General features: G+C 39.2%; 1 protein-coding gene across 2 annotated transcripts; it reads left to right on the top strand.

Moving 5' to 3' along the window:
* Positions 1-4,026: 4,026 nt before the first annotated feature.
* LOC140134211 (solute carrier family 46 member 2-like) lies at positions 4,027-13,487 on the top strand. Of its 2 annotated transcripts, none has more exons than XM_072154818.1 (5): positions 4,027-4,110; positions 4,650-5,900; positions 6,658-6,741; positions 6,987-7,143; positions 10,955-13,487. In XM_072154818.1, the coding sequence occupies exons 2-5, from the start codon at positions 4,874-4,876 to the stop codon at positions 11,016-11,018; spliced, it is 1,332 nt and encodes a 443-aa protein (XP_072010919.1). In that variant the 5' UTR covers positions 4,027-4,110; positions 4,650-4,873; the 3' UTR covers positions 11,019-13,487. The 2 variants fall into 2 exon arrangements, with proteins under 2 accessions (XP_072010919.1, XP_072010921.1); XM_072154820.1 differs by having other exon boundaries at positions 4,030-4,110; positions 4,858-5,900.
* The last annotated feature ends 3,167 nt before the right edge of the window (positions 13,488-16,654 follow it).

Below are 16,654 nucleotides of genomic sequence, written 5' to 3'. Positions count from 1 at the left end.
AGATATTATATCTGTATTATTTGTGAAGGGAATAAAAATAACAAATTAATTCAAAATTGTACCCCCCTACCTCCCAAAAAAATGTATACAAAAGTTATGCTCTCAGAACATGGCAACACATAGTCAAATGCAGTTTCCTTAGCCCCTTACCGAGGGCTGATGCATCTGTCAGCTGATGTCAGCTGTGGGTGCATGGAGGGGGTTCCATACTAGTTAGATGTTACACCGGTAACACCAGCAATCAGTGCTAGCACCAATCACGGGTATTAACTCCTCAGGGCGCGTTCACACGTTGCGTTTTGGTTGCATTTTCATTGCGTTTGAAACGCAAATATACAACAGCTGCTATGAGGTAATTTGCCCAATTACATTACCATTTACGTTTGTAAACGCAATGTTAACGCATGAGTTAACAAAATGCTTGTGTTAACGTTTTGTTAACACATGCGTTGACATCGCGTTTACAATGCTTTTTACAAACGGAAACGTTAACAGTGATGTAATTAAGCAAATCACCTCTCCTCAGCTGTTGTATATGCATTTCAAACACAATGAAAACGCAGGTCAAAATGCAACATGTGAACGCGCCCTCAATCAACGGCAGCAAAGCTCCCGGCAGCATTCAAAGGCCGGCGCCACACGTGGCGCTTTGTCTGCGCTTGCAAACGCAAACAAAGTTGCGCCTATGGAAACGCCTGCGATCGGGAACGAGCCGCCGGTGTTTCGCGGCCAAAGGCCGGCGCCACACAGGGCGCTTTGTCTGCAACGCAGACAAAGTCGCGCCCACCGGGGCGGACCTCGGCCCGATCGCATCGGCATTTCTATGGAAACGCCTGCGATCGGGAACGAGCCGCCGGTGTTTCGCGTTAAATTAACGCAAAACACCGGCGGCTCGTTCCCGATCGCAGGCGTTTCCATATAAACGCCGATGCGATCGGGCCGAGGCCCGCCCCGGTGGGCGCAACTTTGTTTGCGTTTGCAAGCGCAGACAAAGCGCCCTGTGTGGCGCCGGCCAAAAGCTTTACTTAGATCATTGCTCGCTGTCTCCCCCTGTCAATGTGCGATTAGCATCACAAACACATATATATAATGAACCCACCTATATCCGTCACCTCCAAAGTCGTAATCCCCAAATCTGTGGCCCGTACCTCCATGCTAGTAAAACTCTAATTCAATATAGATGGAGGAAACACTCTTACGAGCGGCAAGTTGCGTCATCATGTGATATCACAGATATAATGAGGGAACCTCCCCCCGGGGATGAGCAGCTGTGATAGACATAGCAGTGTAACTAAAATAGCATGTTTGTATGCAAAGTTAAAAAATGGAACCACACTACAACAGTAGTGAAAAAGATATTGGTATGCTGGTCATATAAAATTAGGAGAAACAAAGCATACCATATAATGGAATATATAGACTAAGTGTGTGCATATTCTTAGCCACATATAAATGTATCTTTAAAAGGCTTATCTATAAATCACAAATAACAAGAGATTGCTTATCAAAATGCAAATTTATTTTTCTTTTTTTTATCGTGTGACAAATTTTTTTGTGTAGAAACATTTTGCCATTTGTCTTCCTTTTATTATCGTAATTTGTTTTATGTTTCCTTTTTTATGGATGTTAGAATGTTAATAGTTTTAGTAGCAAGTTCTTAGATTTTCAAGAGGTTTGAAAAAAAGCTTAATTTTTGGTGAAAACTTCAGTTTGTAAGTGCCCTATAAAGGCTGTTAACCCTTTAATTCTATCTCTGGAATCAAACAAAAATGGATTGGAAATTTTTACATTTCAATTTTTGTATATTTTTGTATTCTCATTTATCTCTAAAATGTACACATACAATGTACATTGTATTAGAGGTAAATATGCATTCCAAGTATCTGACATGTGGATGTCAACTGCTGTTTCGCCACAAAGTTAGTACTATTGGGTTTTTGGCAGGCCCGATTTGGCTACAAATGTTTGGTGGTGCCACAGCGTACTTGAAGAACCCCTAAAGTACCAGTACAATAGAAAATCCCTACACCATTTTGGAAACTACAACCCGCAATGAATTTATCTAGGGCAGTAGTCAGCATTTTAACCCCCTAACATGCTGGTCAAAATCTAATACAAAGTAAATGGTGCAGAGTAAAAATAGCATTTTTTTTGTTAAATATGCCATTTTAGTGCCACATATATTTTGTCCAACTCATGCCACTTTAGACAAATACCCCCAAAAATCATTCTGCAGGTTGTCCCGAGTACAGCATAACCTATATATGGCAATAATTGACAGGCCGGCACACAGCAGGACTGAGAAGGGAAGGAGCAAAATTTAGCTTTTGAAGCTCCGTTTTCACAAGTTTGGATTTGGAGTGCCATGTTGTGTTAGCAGAGCCCTAAAGGTACCAGTACAATAGAAACATTCAAGTAGTGACACCATTCTGAAAACTACATCCCTCCAAAAATGTATCTGGGGTTGTGGTGAGCATTATTTTTTTCTATAAATGTTTTTATTGTTTTGCATTATAAATATCACATAGCGTGCACAACATCCAAATGCTTTGTATGTTACAAAGGAACATACATACATTAAGCTGTTTAATTAGTGTTGCATATATTTCCAATGAAGCGGTGTACACTAAGAATTTCAATGCACCGTGCACTGTTGTAGTGAGTCTAGCCTTTTGGTGGTCCAAAACAGAAGACCAGGGAGAAATAACCTGAAAACAAACTTAGAAACAAGAAACATACAGCCATTGACATGAAACATAACTTAAAAGCGTCTTTCCATATCGTGCCGTTGACCTAATACTGATAGAGGCCTGATTATATACCTTAAGTTGCCAGAGGGGAAAATTGAGAAGGGGGATGCTTCCCGTCAGTGTGTGATGTTAATAAAGGTATAGTCAGCTGGGTGCTCACGTCAGACATGGTGCATACAGACACATTTGAGGAAAGGTATTAAGAATTAGCATATTATGTGACCGAGTCCCTACTTATCGCCTGGCTACAACCCAGGGTACAAACTGATCATGTCTCCCGTCCGCCCAGCTTACCAGTTCTTCTTTTTTTTTAACTGTATTTTTTTTTTCCATACATATGGAGTACAAACTTTTCACAGGGTATACAACTTTTACCGGGGTTCCAGTTATAAAACTCAGGTTTTGTAACAATCAGCAGCTACAATAAACGTATTACAAACATTTGCACCAAACAAAACATTAAAAAAAAGGAAGAAGAGTAAAATAGAAAAAATTATGTCTGTTCCCTTTTTAACATGGTAGTTTTTACCAGTTCTTCTAACCTGTAAAAGTGGTCCATTTTCTCTAGCCACTCTTCCACTGTGGGAACATCTTTTTTTAAGCCAGTTCAGGGGGATTAGCAGTTTGGCCACCTGTACAAGGAGAGTGGCCAACTGCGTCTTCCTTTGCTTCCAAGTGTCATTAGGTAGCCACAGTAGGACAGATTCAGGAGGTAGTTTTATAGGTGCAGATATTATTTTACTAATGTGTCCACCCACTGACGCCCAGAACGGCCGAGTTAGAGGACAATGCCAGAAGATGTGTGAGAGGGTTCCTCCTGGCTGCCTGCACATCCACCAGTCATCTGTGGGGCTGAGCCCTAATTGTTTTAAATAGCTGTGCGTCCTGTACCATCTAGTGATGATTTTATACAAATTTCACACACCTCGAAAAGCGATGTGAGTGTTTATGTATCCTGGAAATGTCCTGCACAAGATATCTCATGCCTTCTCCCACTGAGCGATGTATGACCTGGATCAGGTTTCTGTCAGCCCTGTTACCAATGTTTGTCTGAGCTGATTTAGGAGCTGGTAAATGATTTCTGGTCAATAAAACTGAGACTGATCTGCACTAGACAGAAAGAAAGCTGAGAGAAAAAAGTCTTCTTTATATGTTAGAATATGTGTTCACAGTCACTTTACATTCCTTTTCTGTATATGGTTCTCTGTGAAAGAGGGAGTTTTTCATGCACAAACCCCAAAGGGGAGGGACTTTCTATGCTTTTTTTTTTTATAAACGAAACCAGAAGTGGAAAAGTAAAATACTGTGTACTTTCCGAACAGTTCTCTTTTTTTCATTGGAATGCACTAAGCAGATGGAAGTAAGTAACCTGATTTATTGCTCAAGTTCACTGACTTTGTGAAATGGTGTATGTAAATATTCATCAGTAGTATATATAAATAGCAAGTTGCAGCATTTGGGTAAAATCAGAAAGTCTTTACTCTTGCATCCCTTACACACTATAGAATATTCTCATCAAGGTCTCCTCATTGTGTCGTTTATACTAGACGCATAGAAAAACATTATAGTATATGCTATTCTGGACTTTCAGATGTATGTAAAAGAAGCTTTAGAACTCACTTATGTGCATTGTGTTCCCTCCCAGCTATGAGTAAAACATGGCGTGGAGATTTTAGGAGCACAATGATGCTATTCTGTACAATTCCAGGTGTCTTTCCTTTGAGCTCTAAAATTTAGTGTGTACAAACTTGTTTTCAAACCCTTTTCACCGGAGATATTCTTGAACATTTTATGGGTTTGAATAAAAAATGCTCTTGTATAGTTCGTGTATGAATTTAGTACAATATTTAGACCATTGCTTGTAGTCATTCAGTTGGATTCTTTATTGTTTAATTCCAGGGATGACTATGTTGTATCCTGTAATTAGACATGCTTCCGTGTTTATATCACATGACCAGGATGTATTTATACCGGTGAAAAAAATACTGGAATGACTGCGAAACTGGATACCTTCCCATTATGCAAAACATGAAATTCTGGATTACAACTTTCGATTTGACTTAAGTTTACCAAAATCAATTGTTTTCTAAGGTGTGTTTTCTTTAAGGATCTGAACTACAGAGATGACTAGGATGTGGATTGAGCCAGTAGTTGCAGGAGCTCAGATGGCTAGCTCTTTCTATGACACTGCACTACTTATGGTGGTAAGGAATCATTACAACATGTCCATCTCCAGCCAAATATCTCCTTCCAACTCTAGTTTTGATGACATGTTACAGAAATCAATATCAAACTTCTACATTATTTATAATGTTACTATGGGATTAACGCCTCTCCTATCTGCCTATATCATTGCAAAAATTGGAGATAGGACCAGCAGAAAGGTCACTATTTGTGTGCCATTGTTCGGATACCTCATCTCAAGAATGTTTTTGTTGTTTGTCATCATCTGGGAATGGCCAGTGGAAGTAATTTTTGGCTCTGCAGCACTGAATGGTCTAACTGGCTGGTTCACAACCTATTGGGGTGGTGTTATGGCTTGGGCTTCCGAATGTTCCTCTGAAAGAAGACGATCGCTTCAACTTATTATCATCGAAATGGTATATGGGATAGCAGGATTTGTAGGCAGTTTGATATCTGGACATTTATTTGGATTATTACATATAACAAGTCATCAAGGAACTATCCTGGTGTTTTGTAGCATCAGTTGCTATGCCTTCTGTGTCATATACTGCATTTTTGTTTTGAGGACACCAGAAGAACGCAGTGATTCAGAGACTACTAGACTTTTAAAAGAATCTAAAAATACAACAATACAGGCAAATGAAACTGAAAATTTGGCTCATGAAGCACCATCAAAGCTTATCCTTATTACCATGTTTATCAGTATTATACTTTATAATGTTGCTTCTACAGCAGCTGATGATGTCATTAATGTGTTTGTGCTAAAAAAGCCTCTAAATTGGGGTCCAGTAGAGGTTGGCTATGGCAATGCTGCAGCCTACATGACCTACATCACTAGCTTTCTAGGTGTTTTTACTTTTTCCAGATGTATAGGTGATCTGGGTTTGATTGCTATTGGAATCATTTCATTTGGTTCTGGACTTACGATAATGGCCTTTGTGCAATCTACTTATATGTATTACATTGGTGAGTATACATTATTGAGTAATATATTTTGTAATGTTTTACATACATAGTTATTTACTCTTAAAACATAATGGTGCGCATTTACTTAAAAAGTCACTAGATTTCACTAAAAGTGCATTGTCCGAGTATAATGCCGTGTGCGGCAATTCACTAAGATCATGCGCCAGAAATCATGAATGTGCTGCTTCCCCGTACAAGCCTGACAGAGTCCAGCAATTTTTTTGTGGTGCACCTTTAACATAGGGCGTGCTACACAATTTGAAAGTTAAATACAGCACTCGGTCCAAATCAGTTGGACTCTCCGATGGCACGCACCCCAATTTTGAAGCCAGCGCAGCTGTGCCACGAAAGGATCACGTCCTACACAATTGCAGTGCAGAAACTTCTTAAATACCTGTGCAAGCCGTTTTAGCCATGAAGAATGTGCACAGTCGGACTAAAGTGTGGCACAAAGCCCTTAGTAAATGTGCCCCAATTAGTAATGAAACCTGCTTATAAATATTGAAATCCTATGTAACAAATTTCCCCTAAAAATTGGCTTTTTTTTTTTCCTAGACAGGAAGACTTTACTTCCATACCAAAGATAATGATTTGGCTTTTATATATCACCACATTGAAATAAATGTGCTTTCTGTCCTTTCAGAAAATTGGTTTTGACACAATGCTGTATTAGTGCATGTTAAAAGATTTCAAAATAATTTGCTTTGCTAGACTGGTATATTTTATGTTAAAATATGATCTCCTACCGACCTTTCAGCTCGAACCGTGATGATGTTTTCGGTAATCACTACACCAACCATCAGATCAGTCATATCTAAACAAATTCAAGGATCCTCCTATGGTAAGTTGTTGCATTGCTAGACATTATGAAAATCATAGTCACAATTTACTAACTTTTATTTAGCCATTATCTAGCATTATACAGAGATGTTCATAGGGTTGGTATGCACCCATTTAAACTTTTGATAATAAATAAATCCTAATACTTTAAAATCACTGCATAAAGCTCATTGGGTTTGTGCAGAAGAAGCCTGTTTCTGAATGCATTTAATCATGGAATCCTTTCTTTTTAATATCTCTTTTTAGGCAAAGTGTTTGTGGTACTTCAGTTGGCAGTAGAAATTATAGCAGTGAGCTCTTCTGCGGGATTTAACAAGCTATATCAAGTCACATTAGATTGGTACAGTGGATTTTGTTTCATCGTTTTTGCTGCCTTGGCATTCATCAGTATTATTCCCATTGGGTATGTAGAATCATAAATAACTGTGTGTGTATACAACCATTTAACCTATATATCGATAAGGGTGTATGGAGGGGTAGCTGTATTATACGGCAGACACTTGCGTCTAACAATTGTGATTGGTGCTTGCAGCAAAACAACAATTTTAGTGTAATATGGTCGTATTTCAGAATACTGTATGCATTATCAACCTATGGTTCAAACACACTCGGTGGCCAAAAAAAACAACAAAATTCTAACCACCCCCTAGATTACACATAAAATAACCTTAACATATAAGGTATCCCTGCGTTCACATAATCTTGCTACCCACTAAACCTTTAATTAAAAGGGATCTAAAGGTTGTACAAATACTAAAATGTTATCAATAGAAATTGCAGCTTATCCAGGAAAAAATCAACCTCACAAATACAAAAATATATAATCTGTGATCATAAGGTTCTAAATATCAGATCATCTTACTTTTTCTGTTGCACAAATTGTACCTTATGTCTCCATTTAATACTGTATGTAAACCTGTATGATTTACTGGAAAGCTGTAAAAATGTACAGGAAAGAATGTAGTGAAATTGGAAAAAATATAAAGTTTTTTTTACACTGAGCAGTAAAAATTACACATTTCCTTCCTACTGCATGTCAGTACAAATCACAATGATGCCAAATGTATTTACCATATATAGTCGAGTATAACCCGACACAAATATAAGCCAAGGCACCTAATTTTAACATAAAAAACTGGGAAAACTTATTGATTCAAGTATAAGCCTAGACAGGGAAATGCAGTAGCTACCGTGTTTCCCCGAAAATAAGACAATGGGGCACATTTACATAACCGGAGTTCACCAACAATGCATTGTCCGACGATAATGCACTGTGCCGCGATTCACTAAGATCGTGCACTTGATATCCTGCATGTGTCGTTTCCCCAATCAGAGTTCACCATCTTTTTAGTGGTGCATCTAAGTGCTTGGGCTTGAAAGTTAAATTTGAATGTTAAATTTGAAAGTTAAATCCTGCGCTCAGTCCGAATCAGTCGGATCGTCCAACGGCACGTCCCCCGATTTGTGTCGCATGGAAGCCAGAGCAGCCGAGCCACAAAAGGATCGTGTGCACCAAAATCTCAGCGCAGACACTTCTTAAATGCCTGTCCAAGCCGTGTAATCCCCAAAAAAGGCGCACAGTCTGACGAAAGTCAGCAGCATGACCCTTAGTAAATGAGATCCAGTGTCTTATATTCATTTTTGCTCCTTAATAGGCACTAGGTCTTATTTTCAGGGGATGTCTTTCCATGAACAAGAATTCACATTCATTGTTGAACAAAAATCAACAACTTCTGTAACATCTTAATAACTCTGCTAACTCTGAATTTCATGCTGAATTAGTTGTGACTTCTTTTGTATCGGAATCATTGGACCCAATCTCTCATGTTTAGCACTTTACTTCAATTACCCCTTCCTGTCCAGGTAGCTGCTTGTAGTCAGTGATTTTATACCATGAATTCTTCACCCATGTCCCAACCTTTTGCAGTATCTAAATGATCTACTAATGGTAATGTATGGCGTGGGGGAAAATGTAGCAATCACTGCCGCGAGGTTTTATTTTCGGGGGAGGCCTTTTATTTTTAAGCTTGAAAAAAGTTTACTAGGTCTTATTTTCAGAGGGTATCTTATTTTAGGGGAAACAGGGTAGTTAACCTCCCCCCAACTTGGGTAGCCCCATTGTCATTTTAAAAAAATTAGGTAAAACAGGCAACACTCTCAGGTATCAGTGAGAAGTTCAGGTGAAAATTTATTTCAAGATAGTGACGTTTCAGTGTAACACAGCTTTCTCAGACATTCAACAAGAGATTCCACAAACATATATATTTATCCAAAGCATCATGGGTAAATTACAATCTCATTACATATTCAAACTATATACACATGCATGATGTAAACATTTTATATAAAATTTCAAGTTAAAATTGTTATGTGTACCCATTTGTGTTATAAAATAGCAATATAGCCTATGTATAAAAAATAAATAACCCTTTCAGTACCGATGGTCATTGGTGCCAGAAAGACCTGGGAAATTTTTGACGTTCTGCTATGCACTTCAGCTTTACATATATCATAGCAAATTTAACTTTGTTTTTTTCAAGACATATGAGACTTTATCTTGATTCAATAGTTTTAATTAATTACATATTTAAAATTTGCCAAAAATTCACTACAGATGTGAAAAAATAAGATTTTTTTTGTCAGTTCTCCAATTAAAGTGTTTTTTAAAAAGTAGTAACTTTTACCAAACTATGTTATAAATATGTACAGCATTATTCCATCACCCTTTCCCAGGTTCAGCTACAGAGGGTGCATGTACTTCTGCAATAATGAAAAGTGAAAGTGTTTCCTGCAGCTCCCTGTACATTTTGCCTTCTGCTGACCGTATGGAGACGGCTCCAAACGCCTATATCTCCTTAACCCTCGCACCTAGAAAAAAAATTCATGTTGTGTCATATTAAACAGAAGAGTTTCCCCTTTTATATAATATATGGATTGTGTATGAATGCCCAACAGAATAGATATCACTCCTAAAGTCCCAAACGGCAATAGAAAGCTATACATAAAAATAAACTTTTTTAGTGCAACTTTAAGGGTGGAATCTCTTGATCAATGTCCTCACTCCTAGCCCCATTTTTTGTAATCTGACAAGTTGCTTTATATGGTTATATCTTTTGAACATTTTTACTTACCAAAGTGATTTTGAGAATGTTTTGTCATGAAAATTTTTGAAAAATCACCATTTTCAAAATTTGACATCTTCTCCTTTTCATACAGATAGTTTACTGCTTACAAATCAAGCAGCAATTTTCTGGATTTTCACAGAAATTTCAGAAGTGAATTTTTTGGGGATTCGTTTTGTTAATGAGCTTTGAAATATATAATATTAGAAACTCCTTGGAATAACCCCTAAAACTCCACCCCTCAACCTATCAGAAACAGTTTTTACAAAGCTTGTTAACCCTTTGATAGCTTCATAATAAACAAAATGGAGATGAAATTTAGAATGGTCTAAATTTTGTCAGTAATATTAAAATTTACATAATCACAAAAGATATAAAGGAGAAAACCCATCTCAAAATTTGTGCAATTTCTTCCAAATACGTAGAAACCACACATGTAGATATGTTAAATGCTCACAAAGCGAGGAACGGTAGAAAAGGAGGGCCATGCAATAGACAGTTTTGCCCAACAGGATATATTAGTTTTTAGTTTCTTCAATGGAGCACTTTTGTGAGCTCTAAAATATTTGTTTTTCCATTAATATGGCCTTGTGAAGGATAATTTTTTGAGGGATGAGATGCATTTTCCAGGGATACTATTTTGGGGTAGCTACGCCTTATTGATGAAATTGAATTCATCTGAAAGCGCCGGGAACTGGTTCTTGGGAAGGGGGATGGTCAGATTCTAATACATGCATTATAGAGGCGTGCATAATTAGGAACCGAGCAGAGCGCCCTGTGTAACATACAGGGCTGTTTGTTACTTCTGACATCCCATATTTCCCCATGCGGGTCTGCTCTGGTGACGAGCTGAACCGGCATCAACACAGTGCGATACATGTATAGAGCTGAGCGCTAATTAACAGTGTTCTGCCCCGTACGTGTCTGACATGGAGAGGGAAGAGCATAAAAAGCTGTGAACTTGGGTTGATGACATAATTATGTTGAATTAACAATCACATTTTCAAGTTGCAAACTGAAATATTTAAAATTATGAGGAATTATTACAGAAAGCATTTCTTTTTAATTGACAAATCTTTTATCTTTTTCTAGAATTGCATCCTGCAATAATTGGTCCAGAAGAGGTCAAGAGAATATGGCAGTGGTTTCAGGCTGACGATAAGGATTTGAAAGAATTCTAAATCATCTTTCATTATATAGACCAGTGGTGGCGAACCTATGGCACGGGTGCCAGAGGCGGCACTCAGAGCCATTTCTGTGGGCACCCGGGCCATCACCCCAGCACCAGACAGGACTCAAAGAATTTTTCTGCAGTTCCAAGAGATTTAAAATATGCTACTTTTAGTCATATTTTGATACTTACTTCGCTACTTGGGATTGTAGGAAGAGGGAGAATGAATAAGCAGGTCGAAATTATCTTTGAAGGACCTCCAGCTGTCCCCACGATTCTCTGTGAACAGACACCGGAAAGAAGCTAAAATGATGCAAATTTTCCATCTTTCTACTGTGTTGCTGTCCTCAGGAGGCCAATTTGATTGTTGAAGAACAGGGAGCAGTAAGTTAGTGCTTTAATTTTTGGTTGGCACCTCACGATAAATAAGGGGGGTTTTGGGTTGCTATTTGGGCACTCGGCCGCTAAAAGGTTCGCCATCACTGATATAGACCATCAGCCTATCGATATGCACATCTGAAAGAGTGTTGCCATTAACCAGACATTAAAGTCAGTAAAACAAAGACCAAGTTTGCCGTCAGGGTGGGCCATCAATAGTAATGCTTGGCAGGTAAAATAGATTTTACTGGATTTAGATATTGAGGACTTATCAGCCAGCCTGGCTCTGTTAAAAAAATATCTACAGTGCCAGATGTAAAACAGCACCACACACTGTTTGGTGTTCAGACTAGGTTACTGCATCTCAGCTTCTATACACTTGTTTCTGTTGCTATTGCTGCTGCCATCAGTTTATCTTAAAGATAGATTATTAAGATCAAAATCCTAAACAACTGCTTTAATCTCTTATTTTGCAAAATTTAGTACCTATTTTAGCTTATTTACCTATGATTTAACTAGAACTATATAATGTGATCTAAGATTTCCACCTTAAAATTCTTAGAATAATTTGGATGGATTGTTTTTTTCTTTTAACTGTATATTTGTAAATGTACATACCCTATTTCAGTGATTTTCAACCAGTGTGCCGAGGCACACTAGTGTGCCGCGACACATGGTCGGGTGTGCCACAGGGAAATTTCCCCAAACTGTGGTGCCCCCTGTGTTTTGTTTCCTGGCAATGCGCAGTCACGGCTTCTTACAATGTAGGAGACGTGTACAATAACACATGCGCAAGCTTTGAACCTTGTGCGACAAAATGACTTCACCGAGGCCGGCGCATCATCCTGAGAGCGGAGAGACTCCCGCATTTGCCCACCGCCAAGGTAATGCCCACCAATAATGCTGACCAAATGAGCTTTTGCCTGACTATATGAACTGTTGGCAGAATACTCAGGATATGAGCTGGTACTTTTAGTACTCCAGCAGTATACTGCATATAACAATGAGAAATGTAAAATGAGCAATACTATAGTCATGAGGCTGGAGTACTACGTACCAGCTCATATGCTGAGTATATGAGCTGGCACTTGTACTCTGGCCTCATGGCCATAGTATTTCTCATTGTACCCCTTTATTTTGCAGTACATGAGCCACAAAATAATCAGCACCATATACTAAAAACAGGGAGAAACTGAGAACTGTTGAGGAAGAGCTTGGTGTGTGTCTTTCCACCATTCCTGCCAGGATATCCCTTTTGTGTTTATCGAAACAGGCCCAGGTTTCACACTGAGTGAGTAAAATAAATTTAGAATCTATATTATTAACTATATGTATAATATGACTGTTTTAGTGTCATTTTGGTTGGTGGTGTGCCCCAGGATTTTCTTAGTATAAAAAGTGTGCCGCGGCTCAAAAAAGGTTGAAAATCACTGCCCTATTTCATAATAGAAAATAAAAATGTTTCACTTATATGTGTATATATTACTCAACTATTCAGACTCTTTTATATACCAAAAGGAAATCTGACAACTGTTCTGACCCTGCAAAACTAAAGACATAGTAGGGCCCGGGAGAGCTATATAATCACATCTTTGTGTTTGTTTTTTGGAGCAGCAGGACTGTGAAAATGTATTTATTAGACAGGTTTGTAGATTCTCCAAGTGCAATGGAGTTGAGGTATTCTCACTGCTGTCCACTTAGCTCCTTGTATTTTGATGCCCAAAAACCTTGCCTCTACTAGAAAGATCTATTCCTTCTGGTTTGGCTATTATCCCGAGTCATATCAATAGATTTCCTGAAAGTCTTGATGTAACAAGACCTTGGAAAATGTATTTGCATATTTTCTTCCCAGAACAAGGGTAGGTTTGAAACAGTATAAGCAGTCTCATATTCACCATAATCATGGGAACCATAGCAATTGGAGTAGAAGGGGTAAATGGCGAAGGGATCATGAACCCAGTGATTACTCCAGAATTCCACTATCGAGATGAGAGAACCTTCCAGAACAACTATCAATACATCACTTCAATCCAACTAATATGTGTGGCTAAATGAAAATAATTCCTCTGTAAAAGGCATATGACAAGTTTAAAGGGAACCTACTACCACGATTCTACCTATAAAGGTAGAACGGGTGGTAGGTGCATGTACGGGACATGAGGATAGCCCTTTTTAGAGCTAATCCTCACTATCTTTTTAAAATCTTTATTGCCCCAATATGTAAATTTTGTAAAGTGGCCACTTGGGCGTGGAGTAGCCGGACATGAGGCTACACGTTGCGGCTACTCCACACTCCAGTAGCCTCTTTGCTCCTCCTACCCTAAGGTCGTCTGAGAAGCCAGAGTTCTGCGTATGCGCAGTAGCTCCAGCTTTGGAGCAGTGGCCGCAGAACGCTTGCTTCTTGGATGAGGGCGCGCCGAAGATCTCAGGGTAGGAGGAGCAAAGAGGCAACTGGAGCATGGCGTAGCCGCAACGTGTAGCCTCACGTCTGGCTACTCCACTCCCCAGTGGCCGCTTTACAAAATTTACATATTAGGGCAATAAAGATTTTAAAAAGATAGCGGGGACATGAGTATTAGCTCTAAAAAGGGCTATCCTCACATCCCCGCTATCTTTTTTCAATCTTATCCATGTACCTACCACCCGTTCTACCTTTATAGGTAGAATCGTGGTGTTAGGTTCCCTTTAATGAAACCAGGATTATACTCTTTGACCTGAATACTAAGCATCATTTCAAACCAGTAACATGACTCATGTGAAGCACAGCTTCCTCATGTGGAGATGTTTGTTTGCTGCAGAAAGTGGAAGTATTTCAAGAAAATATTTTTTTGAGGACTCTGAACCTTACACTGGGGTGAAACTTCACTTTTCAACAAATAGAGACATTAGCACTCAGACCCCAAGCAGTTTCAACCTGAACGGAAGGAAACCTCTGTACAATCCCATTACAGAATCAATACACAAGATACATATTATTATACCTCTTAAGCATTAATAGCTTTATATTTAACCCCTTCACAACCAGAACAATTTTGATCTTTAGCACCAAACATTTTTTTTTTCCCATTTTTCATCCATTTCATTTTGACATCCTGAGCCCTTAACTTTCTAATTTTTCTGTAGCCATAATTGTACGAGGGGTTGTTTTTCTGCCAGACTACTTGGGTAATTGAAATGTACCATATTTGGGTTATTTAATAAATTTGATATACCCTTTTAAAGTGTGGATGGAAAAAAAATTAGGATTCTGGCCTTGTTTTGTGTATGTTGTGCTATTCTATCGGTGCCAATAATTACACTTCTTTTCTTTAATCTTTTATGTTTTAGAATATTTTGATACTAAATTATTATTTTTAGAGAAACTTGAAACTTGAACTGTGAATTTTTACAAGTGCATACCATTTCTATTGTTTGGACAACATACCATCCCTCCTCCCAAAGAAAAAACCTTTACTTCTTAATTTTAATCAGGCTGTGTAATATTAACCTTTTTTAACATTTTAAAAACATTTAGAGGATCATGTGATCTCTAGCTGTCCATGAATAATCGTGCTGCAGGACCTTAAGGGGCGGCATGGTGGTTTAGTGGTTAGGATTACAGCCTTGCAGCGCTGGGACCTGGATTTAAGTCCCAGGGTCAACATCTGCAAAGAGTTTGTATGTTCTCTCCGTGTTTGCGTGGCTTTCCTCCAGCTTCCTCCCACGCTCCAATACATACTGGTAGGTTCATTAGATTGTGAGCCCCATGGGGGACAGGGACTGATTTGGCAAGCTCTGTGAAGCGCTGCATAATCTGTGTGCACTATATAAATAAAGTAATTATTATGTATTAATTAAGGTCCTCGCAGGGGGTTTGTTCATGGAGAGCTAGAGATCACGAGACCCTCTATCAGAAGACATTTTAGACAGGAATGTCTGGCTGATGAGGTAAAAGAAGGCTTCACTTTACATATCAAGAAAGCAGAACTTATAATTGATGTATATTGGTCTATTACCTAATATCCTGGCAGCACACTTAGGGCTGTTTCAAAATACTCTGATCAGTCCGGGATCAAGGCCGTAACGAGTGCCGTGCCACAGATTGATCACTATGGTGAACTGAATGCATTATATTGATACACTGCTCCTGATGAGATGGCGGATGGTGTCCTGAGGTATCTCATCCAAGACCTGGGCAAAAGCATCCGCCAACTCCTGGACAGTCTGCGTGTGCAATGTGACATTGGTGGATGGACCAGGGCATGATGTTCCAGCCACATGAGATCTAGCATTGTCCTGCATTAGGAGAAACCCAGGGCCAACAGCACCAGCAAATGATCTCACAAGGGGTCTGAGGATCTCGGTACCTTATGACAGGCTACCTCCAGTGAGCACATGGAAGGCTGTGTGGCCATCCAAAGAAATGCCAACCCGGATCATGCCGGAGGTCATTTTGCAGGCGCTGGTAGTGTTAATCCTTGTGGTCCTGCTGCTGGGTAACTTATCTGACACCTGCTTAAAACCCAAAAAGTCAGGAGGATCGTGAGGCCCCGCTTTCACGATCTGTATTCATACTGAAAGTCAAGATCAAGCGAGCTTTTGCCCTTCTGCTCTACGGGACGTTTCGGTCCTCCCTGAGCTCGCCTTACCCACCTGCACATCTCCAGCCTCTGGACACTACCAAACAGACACAGAAAACCTTCCTGCCACAGCTTGCATTGATGTGCCATCCCGGATGAGCTGCTCTACCTGAGCCATTTGTGTGGATTGTTGAGTCCTTCTCATGCTACCACAAGTGTGAAAGCAGCACCAGCATTCAAATTTGACCAAAACATTAGCCAGAAAGCATACTGGTACTGAGAAGTAATCTGTGGTCCCTACCTGCAGAACCACTCCTTTATAGTGTCTCTTGCTAATGGTCTGTGAAATTGATTGTGAATCAGAGTTTGGACAGTAGACAATTTGATTTACTTGAAATTTGATTTACTTGAAGTTATGTTGTGTTATTTAAGTGCTCTCTTTATTTTGTGAGCAGTGTATATAGGATCAGGGCGCAAATTTTAGAGCATTCTAATTGTTTGCTTACAGCAGTCTGTTATTGACGAATGAGCAGGCATCATTTCCACATGTACATGCGGGTCTTTTTTGTGGGCCGAATATACACGTTAGCCTCAGGGTACGACAATAAGAACGTACTATGTAAAATACACAGCTGGGCAGCCAGATCACAGTGCATTGAGACACTAGGGCACATTTACTTACCC

This window comes from Engystomops pustulosus, chromosome 1, assembly GCF_040894005.1.
Source record: "Engystomops pustulosus chromosome 1, aEngPut4.maternal, whole genome shotgun sequence".
NCBI lineage: Eukaryota > Metazoa > Chordata > Amphibia > Anura > Leptodactylidae > Engystomops > Engystomops pustulosus.
This window is presented reverse-complemented; position numbering and strand designations above follow the sequence as displayed.

Coding starts and splice junctions, on each gene's coding strand:
- LOC140134211 (XM_072154818.1), top strand. CDS start 4,874: ATGACTAGGATGTGGATTGAGCCAGTAGTTGCAGGAGCTCAGATGGCT. Junction 6,742..6,986: donor AATTCAAGGATCCTCCTATG/GTAAGTTGTTGC, acceptor ATCTCTTTTTAG/GCAAAGTGTTTGTGGTACTT. Junction 7,144..10,954: donor ATCAGTATTATTCCCATTGG/GTATGTAGAATC, acceptor ATCTTTTTCTAG/AATTGCATCCTGCAATAATT.